The following is a 22,165-nucleotide window of genomic DNA, read 5'->3' on the forward strand; positions in this document are numbered from 1 at the left end:
ATTGAAAAACATGACAGAATGTTAATTGCTTTGCCACATTTTTGGAAGTATTTCTAGAGTGCATTGTTGCAAACAGGATGCATGTTTCGGAATATTTTTTTATTCTGTACAGTATTCCTTCCTTTTTACTGTCATTTAGGTTAATATTGTGGAGTAACTACAATGTTGATCCATCCTCAGTTTTCTGCTATTACAGCCACTAAACTCTGTAACTGTTTTAAAGTCATCGTTGGCCTCACGGTGAAGTCCCAGAGCGGTTCTCTTCCTCTCTGGCAACTGAGCTAGGAAGGACACCTACCACTTCATAGTGACTGGGTGTACTGATACTTCACCATGCTCAAAGGAATACTCAAAATGTCTGCTTTTTTTCCCCATCCATCAATAGATCAACCTCCCTAGTCTTCGAAGTTGAATTTGTGTTTGAAATTCACTGCTCGACAAAGGGACCTTAGAGATAATTGTATGTGTGGGGTAGAGAGAGACGAGGCAGTCATTCCAAAAACAGGTTAAACACTATTATTATTGCACACAAAGTGAGTCCATGGAAACTTTAGCACATTTTTCCCTCCTGAACTTATTTAGACTTGCCATAACAAAAAGGGGGTTGAATATGATTGACTCAAGACATTTCAGCTTTTCAAGTTTAATGAATGTAAAATTTTTACCAAAGCATAATTCCACTGAGCCAGTGTGAAAAAGTCTCAATTTAATACATTTTTTAAAATTTCAGGCTATAACACAAAATGTGTAAAAAGTCAAGGAGCGGGACTTTGAAGGAACTGGATGGTAGCAGCAGTGATGCTTTCCTTGGCCATGTTCAGTTTCCCCCCAATTTTTTGTTACCCCTTTTTGTTGTATCCAATTATTAGTTACAGTCTTGTCTCATCGCTGCAACTCCCGTACAGACTCAGGAGAGGCGAAGGTCGAGAGCCGCACTGCTTCTTGACACAACGCCCACATTACCCAGAAGTTACACAGAAGTCAGCCGCACCAATGTGTCGGAGGAAACACCGTACACCAGGCGACCGTGTCAGCATGCACTGCGCCAGGCCCGCCACAGGAGTCGCTAGGGCACGATGGTACAAGGATATCCCTGCCGGCTAAACACTCCCCTAACCCGGACGACGCTTGGCCAACGGGTCTCCCGGTCGCGACAGAGGCAGGACTCGAACCCAGAATATCTAGTGGCACAGCTAGCACTGCAGTACCTTAGACCACTGCGCCACTCAGTCTGCTTTTTTTCTATATACTTTTGTGTTGTTTGACCTTGTGCCTATTTAAGCTTGTCAATTGAGTGAAGTTCTTCCCACAGTCGGAGCAGTGGTATGGCTTCTCACCAGTATGTACTCTCTTGTGTACCTTTAGTCTTTGTACATTTACAAAACTCTTTCCGCATTCAGAACAGGCGTGAGGTTTCTCTCTCACGGTGTGAGTTTTCTGGTGCTTTCGACAGGTTCCCGCGAGCGTGAAACGCTTCTCACAGACAGGGCATTGATAAGGCTTATCGCCACTATGACTGCGCATGTGGCCTTTTAGCTCACAGCTCGACGAAAAACCTTTTCCACAAATAATGCAGTTGAAAGGCCACTTCCCTGTATGCGTTGATGATTGATGGTGTTTAAGGGAATCTACCCGGATGAAACATTGATCACAGTCGGGACACTGGTACGGTTTCTCTCCAGTATGTGTTCGCTGATGTATCTTCAAGCCACATGTATTGGAATACTGTTTTCCACACTCAGAGCAGACAAAAGGCTTTTCCCCAGTGTGCATTCGCTGGTGGACTATGAGTTGGTGTCGGTAACCAAAACACTTTCCACAGTCAGAGCAAAGGTAAGGTTTTTCTCCCCTGTGCGTTATACTCCGATGTTTTTGTAAGAGGTTGGAAAGACAATAACTTTTATCACATTCAGAACATTGATATGGTTTCTCTCCAGTATGTCTTGACATATGAACTTTCAACTGAATTGATCTTGAGAACTTCTTATCACATTGCTCACAATGGAAAGATTTGTGTCCCAGATGTAAGAGCTTGTGTTGATTTAAGCATCCCGCCGAGGAGAAATTTCGCCCACAGTCAGAGCAGTGATGAGGCTTCTCTCCTCTGTGAATCCTTTCATGTGCTTTTAAGTCCTCTTCGATAAGGAAGGTTAGACCACAGTCAGAGCAGAGGTGAGGCTTCTCTCCAGTGTGCTCTTGCATATGTCTCTTGAATTGTAACGCATAAAGGAAATATGAATTACAATCGGCACAATGGTAAATTTGCTCGCCAGTGTGCGAGTACATATGTATCTTAAGTTGTAATTGTCTTGAAAAACTCTTCTCACAATGAGAGCACTGGTAAGGTTTCTTGCCAGCATGTACTGCCAAGTGTTGTTGAAGATTAGATTTCCTGTAGAAACTCTTCTCACAGATGGGGCACTGGTGAGGCTTTTCCCCAGTGTGTATTTGCCGGTGCCTAGTAAGACTGCGTAGTTGAGCAAAGCTCTTTCCACAGTCAGAACAAATACAAGGCCTTTCTATAGGCGAGTTTGCCTGATGATCTTTTAATCTTCTGGAAGTCGGATACCTTACCAGTGTACGAGAAGTTATCTCGCAAGCATGTAAAAGCAAGTGTTCTTTAAGATACGATTGTTTTGAGAAACCTTTCTCACAGTGAGGACACATATGAGGGTGAGGGTTCTCTACAGAATGTTCCTGCAGGCGTGGATTAATATTTAAACTTTTTTCGACGGCATGCATTTCCTGACATTGTTCTCCTACATTTCTGGTACTTGGTGACCCATCAGAATCAGTATGAGTCATCGTATGTTCTGTCAATCCATCTGAAGTACTGTATCTCTTCTCACATTGCAGACAGTGGAAAGGTTTCTCCCCCATGTGTACCTGCATGTGTTCCTTTAAAGTTTCCTCAGCGGAGAACCTTTGATCACAGTCGGGGCAGTGGTGAAACATCCCTACCTCATGAATTAACAGGTGGTATTTAAGATGGGGCTTGGTTTTAAAGCTCTTCTTACATTGACCACATTGGTACGGTCGCTCCCCAGTATGCGTCATCGTATGAACTTTTAGCTGATCTGAATTGGTGTACCCTTTTTCACATTGCGTGCAACGGAAAGGCTTAATCCCTAAATGTATCCGCTTGTGTTTAGTTAAATACCGCGCTGTAGAAAATGTTTGCCCACAGTCAGAACAGGGGTGAAGCTTCTCTGTGTGAATCGTCTCATGTGCTTTTAAATCCTCTTCGATAAAGAAACAAAGATCACATTTGGAGCAGAGGTGAGGCTTCTCTCCAGTGTGCTCTTGCTTATGTCTCTTAAATTGTAACGCATTGACGAAATATGAATTACAATCGGCACAACGGTAAGGCGTCTCTCCAGTGTGTGTGTACAGCTGTTGAGTATGGTCCGATGCTGTGCAAGTCTTCTCACGGTAAGGGTATTGATACAATTTCTCTCCAGAATGTACTAACACGTGATTAGGATCAGAACTTTTTACTACAGCATGTGATACTTCCTGACATTGTTTTTCACAGTCAGGGCATTGGTAAGGTCTCACACCAGAGCATATAACCATATGATCTTTCAACTGATCTGATCTAGTGTACTTCTTACTACACTCTAGGCAGTGTAAGGGTTTTTCTCCTGAATGGAACAACGGCATGCGTTTCCTGATACATCCTGTCGAAGAGAAACTTCTCCCGCAGTCAGAGCAGTTCTGACACTTCTCTTTAGGATGGACTGTCTTGGGTCTCTTTGACAAGGTCACAGTAGAGACACTTTCTTCGCTACCCGAACAGCGGGGAGGCGTCTCTCCAGAGTGCAGGTGCCGTTTAAGACTCGATTGTTTTGTGGAGCTCTTCTCACGTTGAGAACTGTGAGATCTCTTTTTGGGGGGTTTTGAGGACTCTTTTTGGGGTCTTGAGCTCTTTCCTGTACGAATGACAACAGAAGAAAAAAAACGTCAGCTGCTGAAACAAGTTAGACCATTTCAATTGAACACAGTTGGCATTTTAGCAGTAGATGTAAAAAGTAAAAAATAAAAGAGTCATTAAACAGAATAAAACAGCATAAATACTACTTATATTAAGTATTTTGGGGACCCCACAGACAGTTCTCCTATATCTAGGAATCAATAACTTTAGGATAGGATATGTTGTAGAGCATGTGTTTTCCCAACTCCTCTGTAGTTGCCTTCCAGCGCTTGGACAAGACACCCAAGGATTCAGGGTCAAATACATCATTTATTTTAAAAAATGAAAACATGCCCTAAACACTTTCAATGCACTCTGTTCTGTTCATACCATCATCAGCAAAGACAGAAATCATCTCCTCCTCCTCTTCTACTTTGATGTTGACTCTCTGGCCCGGCATAAACCTGCAGTCCTCCAGCAGCACCGTTAACCTCTTTAGAGACTGCCAAGACGCCATCTCTGGAGCCTGCTGCCCACCGTCACAACCAGGACCCAGTGACTCTGTACATTTGGTCTCAGACTTGAAAGAAAGAGGCGAGTTGGGTTAATCTTCACTGTTCTAAAAAACAACCACCTCACACACACACACACACACACACACACACACACACACTGAAGGAGAACTCAAATTTTAAGCAGGTTAGCAGCAAGGTAGCAGTTGGTTGTTAAGCAGCAAGGTAGCAGTTGGTTAACTTCTCTAGGGTAGGGGGCAGCATTTGGAATTTTGGATGAAAAGCACGCCCAAATTCAACTGCCTTCTACTCAGGCCCAGAAGAAAGGATATGCATATAATTAGTAGATTTGGATAGAAACCACTCAAGTTTCCATTACTGTTCAAATGTCTGAGTATAACAGAACTGATTTGGCAGGCGAAAACCTGAGAAAAATCAATTTGGGATTTCTGTTGTAGTTCTATTCAATGCCATTACAGTATCCATTGACTTAGGACTGAAATTGCAGTTTCTATGCCTTCCACTAGATGTCAGTCTTTAGAAATTGTTTCAGGCTTGTATTCTGAAAAATGAGGGAGTAAGAGCAGTCTGAATGAGTGGACCCTGCCGTGTCACAGAGCTTGTTCATGCACGCGACCGAGAGTGCGCCTTTGTTTACCTTTTATATTGACAACGTTATTGTCCGGTTGAAATATTATAGATCATTTAGGCAAAAAAACAACCTGAGGATTGAATATAAACATCGTTTGACATGTTTCTATGAACTTTACGGATACAATTTAGATTTTTTTTGTCTGTGTTGTTACTGCGTTTGAGCCTGTGGATTACTGAAGAAAACGCAAACAAAACGGAGGTTTTCGGATATAAAGAGAGACTTTATCAAACAAAAGGAACATTTATTGAATAAATGAATGTCTTCTGAGTGCAAACATATGAAGATCATCAAAGTGATTAACTTTCTATTTCTGGCTTGTGTAACTCTTCTACTTGGCTGGTTACTGTTTGCAATGACTTGTCTGCTGGGCTATGTTCTCAAATAGTTGTATGGTAAGCTTTTCGCATACCGTGGTTGGATTCACAAGAAGTTCATCTTTAAACCTCTGTAAAACAGTTGTCTTTTCTGAATATTTATAATGAGTATCTCACTGGATGTTGGCCAGGTGGGATGTCCCACATACCCTAGAGAGGTTAAGCAGCAAGGTAGCGGTCGGTTGTTAAGCAGCAAGGTAGCGGTCGGTTGTTAAGCAGCGAGGTAGCAGTCGGTTGTTAAGCAGCGAGGTAGCAGTCGGTTGTTAAGCAGCGAGGTAGCAGTCGGTTGTTAAGCAGCGAGGTAGCAGTCGGTTGTTAAGCAGCAAGGTAGCAGTCGGTTGTTAAGCAGCAAGGTAGCAGTCGGTTGTTAAGCAGCAAGGTAGCAGTCGGTTGTTAAGCAGCAAGGTAGCAGTCGGTTGTTAAGCAGCAAGGTAGCAGTCGGTTGTTAAGCAGCAAGGTAGCAGTCGGTTGTTAAGCAGCAAGGTAGCAGTCGGTTGTTAAGCAGCAAGGTAGCAGTCGGTTGTTAAGCAGCAAGGTAGCAGTCGGTTGTTAAGCAGCAAGGTAGCAGTCGGTTGTTAAGCAGCAAGGTAGCAGTCGGTTGTTAAGCAGCAAGGTAGCAGTCGGTTGTTAAGCAGCAAGGTAGCAGTCGGTTGTTAAGCAGCAAGGTAGCAGTCGGTTGTTAAGCAGCAAGGTAGCAGTCGGTTGTTAAGCAGCAAGGTAGCAGTCGGTTGTTAAGCAGCAAGGTAGCAGTCGGTTGTTAAGCAGCAAGGTAGCAGTCGGTTGTTAAGCAGCAAGGTAGCAGTCGGTTGTTAAGCAGCAAGGTAGCAGTCGGTTGTTAAGCAGCAAGGTAGCAGTCGGTTGTTAAGCAGCAAGGTAGCAGACGGTTGTTAAGCAGCAAGGTAGCAGACGGTTGTTAAGCAGCAAGGTAGCAGTCGGTTGTTAAGCAGCAAGGTAGCAGTCGGTTGTTAAGCAGGTTAGCAGCAAGGTAGGAGTCGGTTGTTAAGCAGGTTAGCAGCAAGGTAGCAGTCGGTTGTCACCGTTTTCCTCACCCTGTTTGTTAGTGTGTGAAAGTGTGAGTGAACAAGTTGACTTATATGGTAAAACAGAGACACTGGTTCTATGTTCCAGTTCCCTTTAACAGTCCATTTTTCAACCTGATGTGCTAGGACCTACGCTGCGGAGGCCCAGTTAACCTTCCTGATTCAGATCGGGCCGTTCATGTTCAAGTCTTTATAAACGGAATACTCACCCCCCTCACTCTCACCTGTGGTATAATGAGCCAGTGTGGAACTGGCTCTGCCTCCAGCTTCCTGCTGGGAAACCAACCCCCTCCCACTTCATTCTGTTCTCCATGGCAACATGCTTGTGAGCTGCCCGCTGTCGCTGATTGGCTGGGACCCGTGGGGACAACGCTAGCCTCTTCCTCTATTCCGGTGATGTCTTCTTTCAGTTGTAGTAACCGAGACATTCCTTGTTCCTCGGATTCTGTTAAATCAGCACTCTCACAATATTCCTCCAGTATTTTACGACGCAGTGAGCGTCTACTCTTTCCTTTGACTTCAGACCCATCTCGGCCACATATTCCACACCGCTCGCATAGATAACGTAAATTATCCTCGGTTAAAGTCCATAAACTCAGTGCTATGTCATCCAACAACGTTGCCCTCTCTGGACTCATTTTCTCACGTGGTAAACAAGGCAATAGTCAGTTTGGTAAATGATGACTTGCCAGCTGGTTACTCTTCAACATTTCTCACAATCCCCGATTAGCACTCAGCAGGCAGGCGGCCCGCCAAAGCGATTCTGGTGCTTTTAGATGCAAATCAACTCGCCAGAGATACAAAAACTTGCCTGCTCTAGCTTTTCTTCTGCGCCTGTGCTCACATGAAGATCAGTCAAAGTGCTGTTTCCAGCATCAGGATGAGGAGCAAGATGAGTATGTCCTGCTGTCCTTAAAATTAGAACACACACACACAAAGAAAACTCAATGTAAGCCAACTGAGTTTATAAAAAAAAGTAGTCAGTACACTCAAACATTCACTACTATTATACTGATTAGCAACATGTTAGCACGAGGTAATAGTCTCCTACAATTTTTTATATATTTTTTAATTCTGCTATCCCTCGACGTATTCAATTTTGGGTTGAAAGGGTACATTCTAATGTGCATTCCATCTAATGTGGGCCACCAGTCAGACTTTACAATGGGGAAATGAAATGCATCTCATTTTTCACCATACCCAGAAATCTCAGCAGGCAGGCGCCCCTCCAAAGTGATTCTGGCGATGCGACAGCAGACTTGCTCATACTGGCGGGGCTTTCAAATGCAAATCAACCCGCCAGAGATAGAAATCACTTCATAAAGCCATCTCATTTTCACCATAATCTAGGTGGATAGGCCGTCTAGGTTGATAGTATGGATGCACGATATATCGGTGAACATATCAGAAATCGGACAACATCATCTGCAAAAGCCAACATTGGTATCGGCCCGATCTCTAGTTTAACATGTGCAAAACCGATGTCAAAGCTGACGTGCATACCTATATAACGTAGGTACAGGACGTAATGACGCCATGTAAAATGTTGCGCTACACGGGCAACACAGCATTCCTAACCTAGCCCACAATGTCTGCTGTGTGGATCGAGCAGTCAACAAGTCCAGCAGTCATTTGAAAGAGTAAGAACATTTCAGCGAGACAACTCAAAGGCGAAAATCCATTAAAAACGCCAAGATAGAACTCATTGCCCTTGACAATCAACCGTTCTCTGTCGTGGGTGATGTTGGCTTTCACCGACTGGTCGAGCACCGGTACACACACAAAAAAAATAAATAAATCAGGAAATTTTTCATGGGTAGTTGAGCCATGGAATTTGCTTAACTTCTTTGAGCTTGTGGGGCAGTATTTTGACATCTGGATGACAAGCATACCCAAAGTAAACTGCCTGTTTGTTACTCAGGCCCAGAAGCTAGGATATGCGTATAATTCGAGATTTGGATAGAAAACACTAAAGATTCCAAAACAGTTAAAATAATGTCTAAGTATAACATAACTGAAGTGGGATTTTTTTTTGACGTGGGTGGATTTCAATTGAATGCCTATTGAGTATCTAATGGGTTAGGACCCAGATTGCAGTTCCTATGGCTTCCACTAGATGTCAGTCTTTAGACATGGTTTCAGGCTTGTTTTCTGTCAAGGGACTGTAGAATCATGCAGTGCTGATTTGCGCACGTGACTGTGTGCATGCCCTTCATCCTTTTTCCATTCTATTGAACACGCCATTGTCCGGTTGAAATATGATTCGACAATTGACGACCTGAGGATTAATGATAAACATCGTTTGACATGTTTCGACGAACTTCACCGGTACTATAAGGATGTTTTGACCGCCTTTGAGCCAGTGGATAACTGAACAAAACGTGCCAAACAAAACTGAGTTTTTGGGATATAAAGAGGGACTTCATCGAACAAAACAAACATTTATTGTGTAGCTGGGACTCTTGTGACTGCAACCAGATGATCTTCAAAAGGTAGGTGATTCATTTTATGCCCATTTCTGACTTTCGTGACTCCTCTACTTGGTTGGAAAATGTTTGCATGCTTTTGTAAGCGGGGGCGCTGTCCTCAGATAATCAATAAAGATAAATCAGATAAATCATGGTATGCTATCGCCGTAAAGCCTTTTCTGAACTCTGACAAAGCGACTGGATTAACAAGAAGTTAATCTTTAAGCCGATGTAGAACACTTGTATTTTTATGAATGTTTTATTTGGACTATTTCTGTATTTTGAGCTCTGCAATTTCACCTGACGTTGTCGAGAGAAGCTGCGCCAGAGAGAAGTTAAATTCATAAAAAAAGTTTGCTTATAAACGGTGAACCTTTTTTGTGGGATACACAAGGCAATTCTAGGTCTTGTGGCATATTTTGGTTAAACTATCCCCAATTCAATGGAATTGCAACCCTCTGCATTCTTCCATCGAGTACAGTACAGCTGATTCAAGATCTTGCACACTAATGAGATGCTATAGAGCCCACACTACATGCTTTCTGGCAAATTTTGATTACAATATTGGGTGGGATTAAAAATATTTTATATGACTATGTTTTGTTAACTAGTAAATAGTAGCCTACAGCAGTGTGTTTAAATCATTTCTAATAATTAACAATTTCAGCAAGTTAGTTTTTGCTACCATGTGGCTTTTAGCTTGCTTGAGCCTGCTAACTGAGTGTTAATTCACCTGTTTCCATACATGTTTAATTTTAAAACATTTATCTTACAAAATGAATTGTTTAATCTAACTGCTTAATAATTTCTGTACATGGAATTCTATACTTTTTTTCTCATCTTTAAAGAAAAATGCCACGGGCACTATCTGATGTGTGGAGACATTTCACTGCAGCTAATGTAGAAGGAAAAGCTGTGTACATTTGCAAATACTGTGCCAAATCATGTGTGAAGAATGCAACAAATATGCAGAATCTGGCAAAGTGCATAAAGTTCTGCTCACGACAAGCAACCTCTGTCCCTCTACTTCTATTCAAGGTGAAAATGATTAATCAGACACCTTATCGATAGCAACAGCTCATGGTCCTCCTGGAATCATAAGGTTTTTTGACTCAATGGAGGAAAGTAGTCAGAAAGGCTGATGAATGTCTTGCTCGAGCTGTGCATGCAACTGGTTCACCTCTGATGCTCACACGCAATGTGTGTTGAAAGAGATTTCTGACTGTTCTTCACCCAGCATACACCCCGCCAACCAGACATGCTTTATCTACTCATTTGCTGGATGCAGAATTGAACAGAGTTCAAGTGAAGGTCAAGCAAATCATAGAGAAAGCAGACTGTATTGCAATCATCTCTGATGGGTGGTTGAATGTTTGTGGGCAAGGAATAATTAACTACATCATCTCTACCCCTCAACCAGTATTCTACAAGAGCACAGACAAGGGACAACAGACACAGGTCTCTACATTGCAGATAAGCTGAAGGCAGTCAATGACCTTGGACCACAGAAGGTATTCGCACTGGTGACAGACAATGCTGCAAACATGAAGGCTGCTTGGTCTAAAGTGGAGGAGTCCTACCCTCACATCACACCCATTGGTTGTGCTGCTCATGGATTGAATCTGCTCCTCAAGGACATCATGGCACTGAAAACAATGGATACCCTCTACAAGAGAGGCAAGGAAATGGTTAGGTATGTGAAGGGTCATCAAGTTATAGAAGCAGTCTACCTCACCAAGCAAAGTGAGAAGAATAAGAGCACCACATTGAAGCTGCCCAACACCACCCATTGGTGGTAGGCAGAGGAAACTGCAGTTCTGAAATACATCAAAAAGCATGAAGACTTCTGCCTGAAGCCCATACACACCGCAGCGTACATGTTGGACCCCAAGTATGCTGGCAAGAGCATCCTGTCTGGTGCAGAGATCAACAAGGCCTATGGTGTCCTCACTACCGTGTCTCGCCACCTTGGCCTCGATGAGGGCAAGGTTCTTGGCAGTACACTACCAAGCAAAGGCTTTGGGATGGAGATGCAATACGGAAGTCGTGCCAACATATCTCATCAGCCACTTGGCGGAAGCGACTTTGTGGATCTGAGGCTCTTTCCCCTGTTGCCTCAATCATCCTCCAAATCCCACCAACATCAGCCGCCTCAGAGCGCAACTGGTCCTTGTTAGGGAACACACACACCAAAGCATGCTGACCAATACAAGGGTTGAAAAATGGGTGGCCAGTCGGGAAAATTTGAGGCTTTTTGAGCCTGACAACGAGCCATCTTCAACAAGGTTGGTAAGTTGTTGGGGAATAATCAGAATTGGTTGGTAACATAGGTAAGATATTTTATATTCATTATATGCTGGTGAGTTAATTCTCATCAGAATGTTTATTTTTGTATAATACTGTGGCCGGGTTTGCAGTCATCTGGTCTCTGTCAGGACTAAGTTACTTGGGCCGCAGAGAAGGGAGAGGTCAAGCGTGTATCTCTTGGCTCCACAATGTCTGTGTGCCAGTCAATGTGTCTCTGTGATCTTGTCAAGGAGGGGGCATGTGATATATGCCTGTTGATGTGAGGATTTGTTTCATGGTTCTGAGTTTGAGAAAAGAACATAGTTTAGGAGACAAAGCTGAACGATAATTTATGGCCAATGCTGTCTGGCTGTGTGTGTCTTTTCTATAAAAGGATCTCAGTTGCAATGTGTAAGGACTCTCAGAGAATTCATTGATAGACAATGAATTGATCTGAGTCACAGGGTTGTGATGGAGCTCATATAATTAAAGATGGACTTTGTGATAACTGACTTGTGTGTGGTTTGCTCTCATGATTTGGTAAATACACTAAATGTCCACGACAAAGTGACAGTGAAAATGAGGCCTCAGAGTCTGATGTTCAAGAGGTGGACATTGAGGAGGTCCAGGGAGACGACATGGAAGCCTGAGAGGAAGACAACCAAAGCTTTAGTTTCTTGAACATCATTTTACAGATGTATGTACGTTGAAAATGTTTTTGGGAGATGCGATAGATCATTGGGGATCATTCAATATTCCCTTTCTTTTGTTGGTCAGTGAAATCATGTGAACAGTCAACTCGTTTAATTAAAGTTCAATGCGTAACTAAATAGTTTATTTCTATTTAATAATTTGTCAATTATGTCTACTTATGACAAGGTAAAAGGTTTATGTTTGTCTCCATATGATATGGTAAATATATCCAAAGCTAAATACATTACATTTAAATGGTATTAATATTAATTTGCTTTAAATCCCATATATTCCCACAGAAATGTTCCACAAAACACAACCCTAATACCAAGTGCACTACTTTTCAGATGTTGCCCTACCGAAGTTACACAGTAATAGCGTCACTGCTATTAGCCTCACGACTGACATTTGGACGAGCAATATCAGCCCCATGAGCATCGAGTCTGACAGCACAGTGGGTCGTTGAGGATTTCGTACTGAGGAAAGTCGTATTGCTCATGAATATGCTGGTTCTCATACCGCTGATGCCATTTCAATGGCATTTGAGAACATATTTAAAACTTGGAAACATGAACACACTCCTAACGCCATTCGAACAACTGACTTGAGAAATAAGCTCATCAACTGTGTCTGCAGCAGACGTGATATCCTCGGTCACGGCATTGAAACGCCTGCTCAACAAAACTGCCCACACAGACCGTAGAACAAGCGATTCGGTGACATTCTCCCTTTACTGTGTCGCCACCATGCAAGTACCTCTACTTCGAGTACAGACAAGAAACCGGGTTTACGTGAAATGTTACCTACGCAGCTGGACAAGATGGAAATGGACACAGTGACAGTGCGCACCGATGAAGAGAGAGGCCATGGACAGAGAGAGCTGAAACTTCACTGCTTGACATGATGAAATCCTGGTTGAGAATGAAACGACTGAACAACAAAACAGCACAGCAAATAAGTGAAAGAAATTGGTTTTGATTATGTTCTACTGGTAATGGGGATATACGTAAATGTCAACAAAATAACTTTTGGTCAGTGTGGTTGTAACCTTTATTTAACAAATTTGTATTTACAATGATGGCCTCCCCCTGGCCAAACCCAGATGACGCTGGGCCAATTGTGCGCCACCCTATCGGACTCCCAATCACAGCCGGATGTGATACAGCCTGGATTCGAACCAGGGACTGTAGTGACGCCTCTTGCACGGACATGCAGTGCCTTAGACCGCTGTGTCCATGTGTGTGTTACTATTGAACTGTACTAGAATGCTTAAAGGCCGCTAAAACTGTAAATATCGGTATCTTTTATGGGGGGGGGGGGGGGGGGGGGGGCAAGGAAAATATTGGCTATTGGCAAAAAATGTCATATCAGTGCATCACTAGTTGAGCGACCCGTCTAGGTTGACAGATATACAGCTAGACAGAGATCCCAACATTAGCCCACCTACTATAGACATCGTTCGACACCCGTGTTTGTCTACCTGTTCAGAAACGCTTTCCCCCACTTTGTAGTCTGTGGCATCGCCTACCGGTGGCCAGGAAATAATTTCATCCAATTGTTAAGATGCTAAATCAAAACATGGATGCCAATGTTGGCTTGCACACACTCCCTTCAACTGCTTGTCTGCTTCCTGTCTGTGGAGGTATGGTGCATGAGCTGTGTTCAGTACGAAACCAAGTACGGCAGCGTTCAACTGAACAGAAACGGTGGTGTTCTCAACAGCCAGTTCAAAACCGGGGGGAGGGGGTGTAGCTGTCGGCATGGCCGTTGTCCTTTAAAGACTTCACTGCCTGCTTCAAGCCACATCCCACCAAATGTACCTCAGTCTGTTCAAGACCGTTTTGGGGATATGTGTTGTTCTGTACCACCCGTAATGAAGCGTAGCTAGGACAGCTTGCCTGCCAATGCTTTAACCAATTGAAAACAGTCCATCCCGAATGGCTGGAGGAAGCAAACAATGTTCCAGGCCAGCTGTGATTTACAACCTAAGAGCAAACAATGTTCCAGGCCAGCTGTGATTTACAACCTAAGAACAAACAATGTTCCAGGCCAGCTGTGATTTACAACCTAAGAACAAACAATGTTCCAGGCCAGCTGTGATTTACAACCTAAGAACAAACAATGTTCCAGGCCAGCTGTGATTTACAACCTAAGAGCAAACAATGTTCCAGGCCAGCTGTGATTTACAACCTAAGAACAAACAATGTTCCAGGCCAGCTGTGATTTACAACCTAAGAACAAACAATGTTCCAGGCCAGCTGTGATTTACAACCTAAGAACAAACAATGTTCCAGGCCAGCTGTGATTTACAACCTAAGAGCAAACAATGTTCCAGGCCAGCTGTGATTTACAACCTAAGAGCAAACAATGTTCCAGGCCAGCTGTGATTTACAACCTAAGAGCAAACAATGTTCCAGGCCAGCTGTGATTTACAACCTAAGAACAAACAATGTTCCAGGCCAGCTGTGATTTACAACCTAAGAGCAAACAATGTTCCAGGCCAGCTGTGATTTACAACCTAAGAACAAACAATGTTCCAGGCCAGCTGTGATTTACAACCTAAGAACAAACAATGTTCCAGGCCAGCTGTGATTTACAACCTAAGAACAAACAATGTTCCAGGCCAGCTGTGATTTACAACCTAAGAACAAACAATGTTCCAGGCCAGCTGTGATTTACAACCTAAGAACAAACAATGTTCCAGGCCAGCTGTGATTTACAACCTAAGAACAAACAATGTTCCAGGCCAGCTGTGATTTACAACCTAAGAACAAACAATGTTCCAGGCCAGCTGTGATTTACAACCTAAGAACAAACAATGTTCCAGGCCAGCTGTGATTTACAACCTAAGAACAAACAATGTTCCAGGCCAGCTGTGATTTACAACCTAAGAACAAACAATGTTCCAGGCCAGCTGTGATTTACAACCTAAGAACAAACAATGTTCCAGGCCAGCTGTGATTTACAACCTAAGAACAAACAATGTTCCAGGCCAGCTGTGATTTACAACCTAAGAACAAACAATGTTCCAGGCCAGCTGTGATTTACAACCTAAGAACAAACAATGTTCCAGGCCAGCTGTGATTTACAACCTAAGAACAAACAATGTTCCAGGCCAGCTGTGATTTACAACCTAAGAACAAACAATGTTCCAGGCCAGCTGTGATTTACAACCTAAGAACAAACAATGTTCCAGGCCAGCTGTGATTTACAACCTAAGAACAAACAATGTTCCAGGCCAGCTGTGATTTACAACCTAAGAACAAACAATGTTCCAGGCCAGCTGTGATTTACAACCTAAGAACAAACAATGTTCCAGGCCAGCTGTGATTTACAACCTAAGAACAAACAATGTTCCAGGCCAGCTGTGATTTACAACCTAAGAACAAACAATGTTCCAGGCCAGCTGTGATTTACAACCTAAGAACAAACAATGTTCCAGGCCAGCTGTGATTTACAACCTAAGAACAAACAATGTTCCAGGCCAGCTGTGATTTACAACCTAAGAACAAACAATGTTCCAGGCCAGCTGTGATTTACAACCTAAGAACAAACAATGTTCCAGGCCAGCTGTGATTTACAACCTAAGAACAAACAATGTTCCAGGCCAGCTGTGATTTACAACCTAAGAACAAACAATGTTCCAGGCCAGCTGTGATTTACAACCTAAGAACAAACAATGTTCCAGGCCAGCTGTGATTTACAACCTAAGAACAAACAATGTTCCAGGCCAGCTGTGATTTACAACCTAAGAACAAACAATGTTCCAGGCCAGCTGTGATTTACAACCTAAGAACAAACAATGTTCCAGGCCAGCTGTGATTTACAACCTAAGAACAAACAATGTTCCAGGCCAGCTGTGATTTACAACCTAAGAACAAACAATGTTCCAGGCCAGCTGTGATTTACAACCTAAGAACAAACAATGTTCCAGGCCAGCTGTGATTTACAACCTAAGAACAAACAATGTTCCAGGCCAGCTGTGATTTACAACCTAAGAACAAACAATGTTCCAGGCCAGCTGTGATTTACAACCTAAGAACAAACAATGTTCCAGGCCAGCTGTGATTTACAACCTAAGAACAAACAATGTTCCAGGCCAGCTGTGATTTACAACCTAAGAACAAACAATGTTCCAGGCCAGCTGTGATTTACAACCTAAGAACAAACAATGTTCCAGGCCAGCTGTGATTTACAACCTAAGAACAAACAATGTTCCAGGCCAGCTGTGATTTACAACCTAAGAACAAACAATGTTCCAGGCCAGCTGTGATTTACAACCTAAGAACAAACAATGTTCCAGGCCAGCTGTGATTTACAACCTAAGAACAAACAATGTTCCAGGCCAGCTGTGATTTACAACCTAAGAACAAACAATGTTCCAGGCCAGCTGTGATTTACAACCTAAGAACAAACAATGTTCCAGGCCAGCTGTGATTTACAACCTAAGAGCAAACAATGTTCCAGGCCAGCTGTGATTTACAACCTAAGAGCAAACAATGTTCCAGGCCAGCTGTGATTTACAACCTAAGAACAAACAATGTTCCAGGCCAGCTGTGATTTACAACCTAAGAACAAACAATGTTCCAGGCCAGCTGTGATTTACAACCTAAGAACAAACAATGTTCCAGGCCAGCTGTGATTTACAACCTAAGAACAAACAATGTTCCAGGCCAGCTGTGATTTACAACCTAAGAACAAACAATGTTCCAGGCCAGCTGTGATTTACAACCTAAGAACAAACAATGTTCCAGGCCAGCTGTGATTTACAACCTAAGAACAAACAATGTTCCAGGCCAGCTGTGATTTACAACCTAAGAACAAACAATGTTCCAGGCCAGCTGTGATTTACAACCTAAGAACAAACAATGTTCCAGGCCAGCTGTGATTTACAACCTAAGAACAAACAATGTTCCAGGCCAGCTGTGATTTACAACCTAAGAACAAACAATGTTCCAGGCCAGCTGTGATTTACAACCTAAGAACAAACAATGTTCCAGGCCAGCTGTGATTTACAACCTAAGAACAAACAATGTTCCAGGCCAGCTGTGATTTACAACCTAAGAACAAACAATGTTCCAGGCCAGCTGTGATTTACAACCTAAGAGCAAACAATGTTCCAGGCCAGCTGTGATTTACAACCTAAGAGCAAACAATGTTCCAGGCCAGCTGTGATTTACAACCTAAGAACAAACAATGTTCCAGGCCAGCTGTGATTTACAACCTAAGAACAAACAATGTTCCAGGCCAGCTGTGATTTACAACCTAAGAGCAAACAATGTTCCAGGCCAGCTGTGATTTACAACCTAAGAACAAACAATGTTCCAGGCCAGCTGTGATTTACAACCTAAGAACAAACAATGTTCCAGGCCAGCTGTGATTTACAACCTAAGAACAAACAATGTTCCAGGCCAGCTGTGATTTACAACCTAAGAACAAACAATGTTCCAGGCCAGCTGTGATTTACAACCTAAGAACAAACAATGTTCCAGGCCAGCTGTGATTTACAACCTAAGAACAAACAATGTTCCAGGCCAGCTGTGATTTACAACCTAACAGCAATATTTGTTTGACTTCCAAGAATTATATTAATCATGCATTGAATCTATTCTGCCAACAAGGCCAGTTTATACTTGGTCTAACTACATGACTGTTCTCTGTAGACCAGGGTTCCCCAACTAGCAGACTGCTGGACAAATTCCCCCACCTCCCATGATTAGATTATTATTTCTATGTTTATTGTTGAACAAACTACTAAAAACACCAATATATTAGCTCCACGTGACTTTAAATTTTGGAAATCTGTTCAAGTATTCCCACGCATAACTCGATCATACACAAATGTAAACAAGGTTTGAAATTGTTTTAGTCAAATATTATCCGTTTTGCCTTGTGATCAATTTGCAGTTTACTAATTATATTATACTAATTAATTACACTAATTATATTCCCGCCCCCTGGCCCAAGAACAAATTGTCCAGCAGCTGAATCTAGTTGATGATCCCCTGCTGTAGACAATAACAATGTTCAAGTGTTGCTCAAAACAACATTTAACTTATACTCCGCTGGAAACTCAGATTGTCGCTGCGACGGAGTTCCTTTGTCGCAGAGACATGAAAAAAAAAAAAAAGAGTTGAAGTCTCTGGACTTCAGTAACGTCCGTTGTGGTTAACGAACTGCCACAACAACCAGACCAAATCTTCCTGTGACAAGATGCAGGAGTTCTACAATTCTCAGAGAGAATTACTTAACTCATTTTCTGTAAGCTCACCATTACCTTGCAAATACATTTTGTTGTGGGTTTATTTCCCCTAATAATAAACAGAAAGTAGCTAAAAATGTTGTCAGCTATATTATTTGTATTTTATCCTGTTATATTATTAGACTATTATAAAATAAGTGTGTTGACTGATCAGGTAAGTGAGTCTTCTGTTTAATGAACCAAATAACCATTGCTTTTATGTTCATGGCACAGCCAGACCAGAGACTGAATTATATCATGGATTTCTTTATGGATGATGTATATTCAATGGATTTATTAAATAGAGGTCCACCTGGGATTGGCCCATGTTTGCTCTCACTTCTAAACTTGCCAGCGTGAGCACGGGAGGTAATAAAAGCTTAGGGCCTATGCCGGCAACAATGGGACTATGAATTGGGTTCTTAAAAAAAAACATCCTGATATTTATTTTTACAGGCAACGTTTCATAAAGTCGGTTTGTAAAGGATATATGATAATGTCAATTAATTACAGATTTCCTGAGGTTTTTTTTTCAAGGATGTTTTAGTCACAATTTAAAATCTAGCTAAGATGTTTGGTGCAGTATTTCTCAAGTTAAAAAATTTACAATGTGTTGTCCAGGGGTGTAAAGCGTGACCATTTTAATTGCATATACGCCTAAATATTTTGCTGTGCGACCTGGGATTTTTATATACAAAAGTAAGGATTCTAGCATTATTCTAGCTTGATTACCTGAAATATTCTCCATTGTGCTCCTAAATGTCTTTGTGTGGCCCTACATTTTTCAACTTAGGTGCACATGTGCTCCTTGTAAAAAAATGAAAAAAGTGGGAGTAGAGCCCTGTTGTCTGGCTAACTGTCTTTGTTCTGTGGTAGGATTGGATATCACGCAATCCGCAGCTGTGTATCCCATATTAGTGGGCATTGTTGAAATCAAAACCCAACCCTCAACTAAGTCCTGATGACCTCTCGTACTCAAATATCACTTTTGGAGGATACTAACTTCATGACCAAAATTAACCTACTTGCACTTTCAAGTGAATTTTTTACACTGGAATAAATGTTTCTGACTAATATCGATGTCACACATGCCGTTTTCAACAAGTAGGTTCTCGAGTTCAGTTCTGCTTTAATGACAGTGATCCGTTTTCTTCCCAGTGGGTGAGGCCGTTTGGGGAGTGGTATCTCTTCAACAAAGCAACACCCTGTAAGGAACAGTTGGTATTGCCTCAAATATAGCCTAGTATATAAAAATCAATAACAAAAATGGAAGCTATTAAAAGGGCATAATGAATAAATCACATACATAATTCTTAAAACTTAATTATTTGGTGTATCACAGTGTCATCTTCAAATGATTTTAAATTCATTGTGTCCGCCTGTGTGGTATGTTTTGAAAAATGGCCAAATAAATCAAATTCACAAAAAAAGCTTGCAGCAGTTAGCTGAAAAGGTGGCAGAGTTCAATATGGAGAGAAATACCTTACTCGTGTTTCAAATTAACCTAGCTTTGGGAAACAACTGGAGTCTGTATTGGTTGGACCCCCCCCCCTTCCTCCCTCCCCGAGTTGTGCATCGTTCTGGTGGCTGGCGATGGAATATAAACTACCACAATATAGCCGTTGTCACCAAATTAACATTTATTTTCAACAAAGGCTTATGTATAATCTCTAGGTACTCTACTTAGCAGATGTAAAGTGATATGTCTCCCTATAAAATAAACCTCAATCCAACTTTTGTCCGAACCGCACCATATACCCAAGTTCCAGAGGACTGCGGTGAAATCCATCACTGTCGACACAGCAGGAATATGGTGCAGAAACGTTAGATTCAGAATATTTGATAGTGAGGGTCACATTTCACTTTAGGTCTGGTAGAGCTGGAGATTATACATATGCCTTTGTGGACTGGAAAGTTGTGGTTGTTGGGTGACGCCGGCTATATTGTGGTAGGGTTATTTTCAGGGAGTCAAACCAATACACAGACGCCCGATGTTGTCAAAGTTAAAAACTTAACCCGTGGCTAGATGGTTTACTTAGGCCTTATTGCGGTTCTCTGGGTGGTGGTTCCCCGTCAGACGCAAATCACGTCTTAAAGGAAAAGGAATGTATAGCCTTGGGCGAAGGAGACAACAAATAGCAAGCGGGAGGCCTTTTTTTTTATTTTGCATACTGGGATCGAGTCGGTAACTCGATACTATGTACCTTTGTTCGTCCTGCGATAAGGCGTCATTTTCTTTGGGTGCTGCAACCCATCGTTTAAAAAAAAAAACTCCATTCTGTGTGACGACTTATATTCGGAGGTAAAGTATAGGAAGGACACTGCCAGAACTCATCGCTACGCCTACTGAACTACATATCATGGAGTTGAGAATTATGTTAGGGTGTATACCTTTACAGCATCATTTTAACAATAGGCCTATGTCATTTGAAGCTACATTATTTTGTTAAGACAACGTGTTCATATTTACACAAAAAAAATAAACAATGTATAGTAAGTAGCACGTCCCCCATTTTGTTCACAAGACATGCTAACGTTAGCTAACTACTGGCTAGCGTGCATCATATTCATACCGAATAAACACATATCTAGTAGTTTTTGCACAAACCTGTATATAGCTAGTTGAATAACTCACCATATTAACGTTAAGCATGTATGAATCTTAAATCAGTCGAACTCGTGGAAATGCTCTCATTGCCATGCTCAAATTGAACTGATCGCAAGCAAATACTCATTTCCGGTAGCAGCTGCTTCTTCTTCTTCTTTAGAAAGATATTAAGGAGTACCTCTTCTTCTGTGCCTGGTATATTGGCGATCACACAATTTAATGTACATCCCGCCACATACTATGCGGGTCGGAAACAGAATTCCCCCAAAAACTGAACTTCCAAAAAACTACAAAAATGTAATTAATAAATCGAACAGCTTTTCTGTTCTAAACTTCAAAATAAATCAATAAAACTGGTTTGATCCATACGCATGCTCAAGGGGAACATGGGCGGGTCTTCCGGCGCCAGTACCCCTTGCAAGTCTTTCGATGTACAATCCTTGAGTCGCAAAAACTTTTCTGCTGCAGCCACAATACTATCTAGTTTCTTCGAGTTCTTTGAGACTTGTGCGTACAATTTATAACCGTGGCAATGAACTCAACAAAAACATATTTTAATATCAGTATGTGGACAGTAGATGGCGCTATATCCCCACGGATGGTGTGGGACTCAATCAGAAGAGTAAGGAGCGTAAGGAGCGTTCTAAAATAGTAAGGAGCGTAAGGAGAGTAAGGAGCGTTCTAAAATGTGAACGAAAAATTATTGATTAAATAATTGATAAACCTGAACCTTGTGTGATGGACGTGCGTCATTTGCAAGCAGTGTGTCTGAAGGAGATTGTACTGCCAGATTTGTTCAAATAATGTAATTGCTGCTTTTTAAGATTGCAATGCAGTGTCGTGGCGCAGCGGTCTATGGCACTGCAGCTCAGTGCAAGAGGTGTCACTACAGTCCCCGGTTTGAATCCAGGCTGTATCACATCCGGTCGTGATTGGGAGTCCCATAGGGCAGCGCACAATTGGCCCAGTGTCGTCTGGGGGTACGCCGTCATTGTAAATAAGAATTTGTTCTTAACTGACTTGCCTAGTTAAATAAAATAATTAACACACAGGGTATATTTTGTCTGGCAGCAAACATTTACTACAGGCTGTGGTGTGTCCACTAGCATCACTTGGTTTTTCTATTATTTTAAATCATCAAATCAAATCAATTTTATTTATATAGCCCTTCGTACATCAGCTGATATCTCAAAGTGCTGTACAGAAACCCAGCCTAAAACCCCAAACAGCAAGCAATGCAGGTGTAGAAGCACGGTGGCCAGGAAAAACTCCCTAGAAAGGCCAAAACCTAGGAAGAAACCTAGAGAGGAACCAGGCTATGTGGGGTGGCCAGTCCTCTTCTGGCTGTGCCGGGTGGAGATTATAACAGAACATG

The 22,165-nt window shown here is 42.2% G+C and overlaps 1 protein-coding gene across 3 annotated transcripts; it reads right to left on the reverse strand.

The window, feature by feature from the left end:
* Positions 1-688: 688 nt before the first annotated feature.
* On the reverse strand, positions 689-21,217 carry LOC110498215 (zinc finger protein 11). 3 transcript variants are annotated; one of them, XM_021574847.2, is made up of 4 exons: positions 20,818-21,217; positions 6,719-7,405; positions 4,304-4,493; positions 689-3,932 (listed from the first exon to the last, which is right to left on the reverse strand). In XM_021574847.2, exons 2-4 carry the CDS (start codon positions 7,130-7,132, stop codon positions 1,243-1,245), a joined length of 3,294 nt encoding a protein of 1,097 aa, XP_021430522.2. In that variant the 5' UTR covers positions 7,133-7,405; positions 20,818-21,217; the 3' UTR covers positions 689-1,242. The 3 variants fall into 3 exon arrangements, with proteins under 3 accessions (XP_021430522.2, XP_021430520.2, XP_021430521.2); XM_021574845.2 differs by having other exon boundaries at positions 6,704-7,405; XM_021574846.2 differs by having other exon boundaries at positions 6,704-7,400; positions 20,818-21,121.
* Between the last annotated feature and the right edge of the window lie 948 nt (positions 21,218-22,165).

The sequence above is a fragment of the Oncorhynchus mykiss genome, chromosome 19, assembly GCF_013265735.2.
Source record: "Oncorhynchus mykiss isolate Arlee chromosome 19, USDA_OmykA_1.1, whole genome shotgun sequence".
Taxonomy (NCBI): Eukaryota; Metazoa; Chordata; class Actinopteri; order Salmoniformes; family Salmonidae; genus Oncorhynchus; species Oncorhynchus mykiss.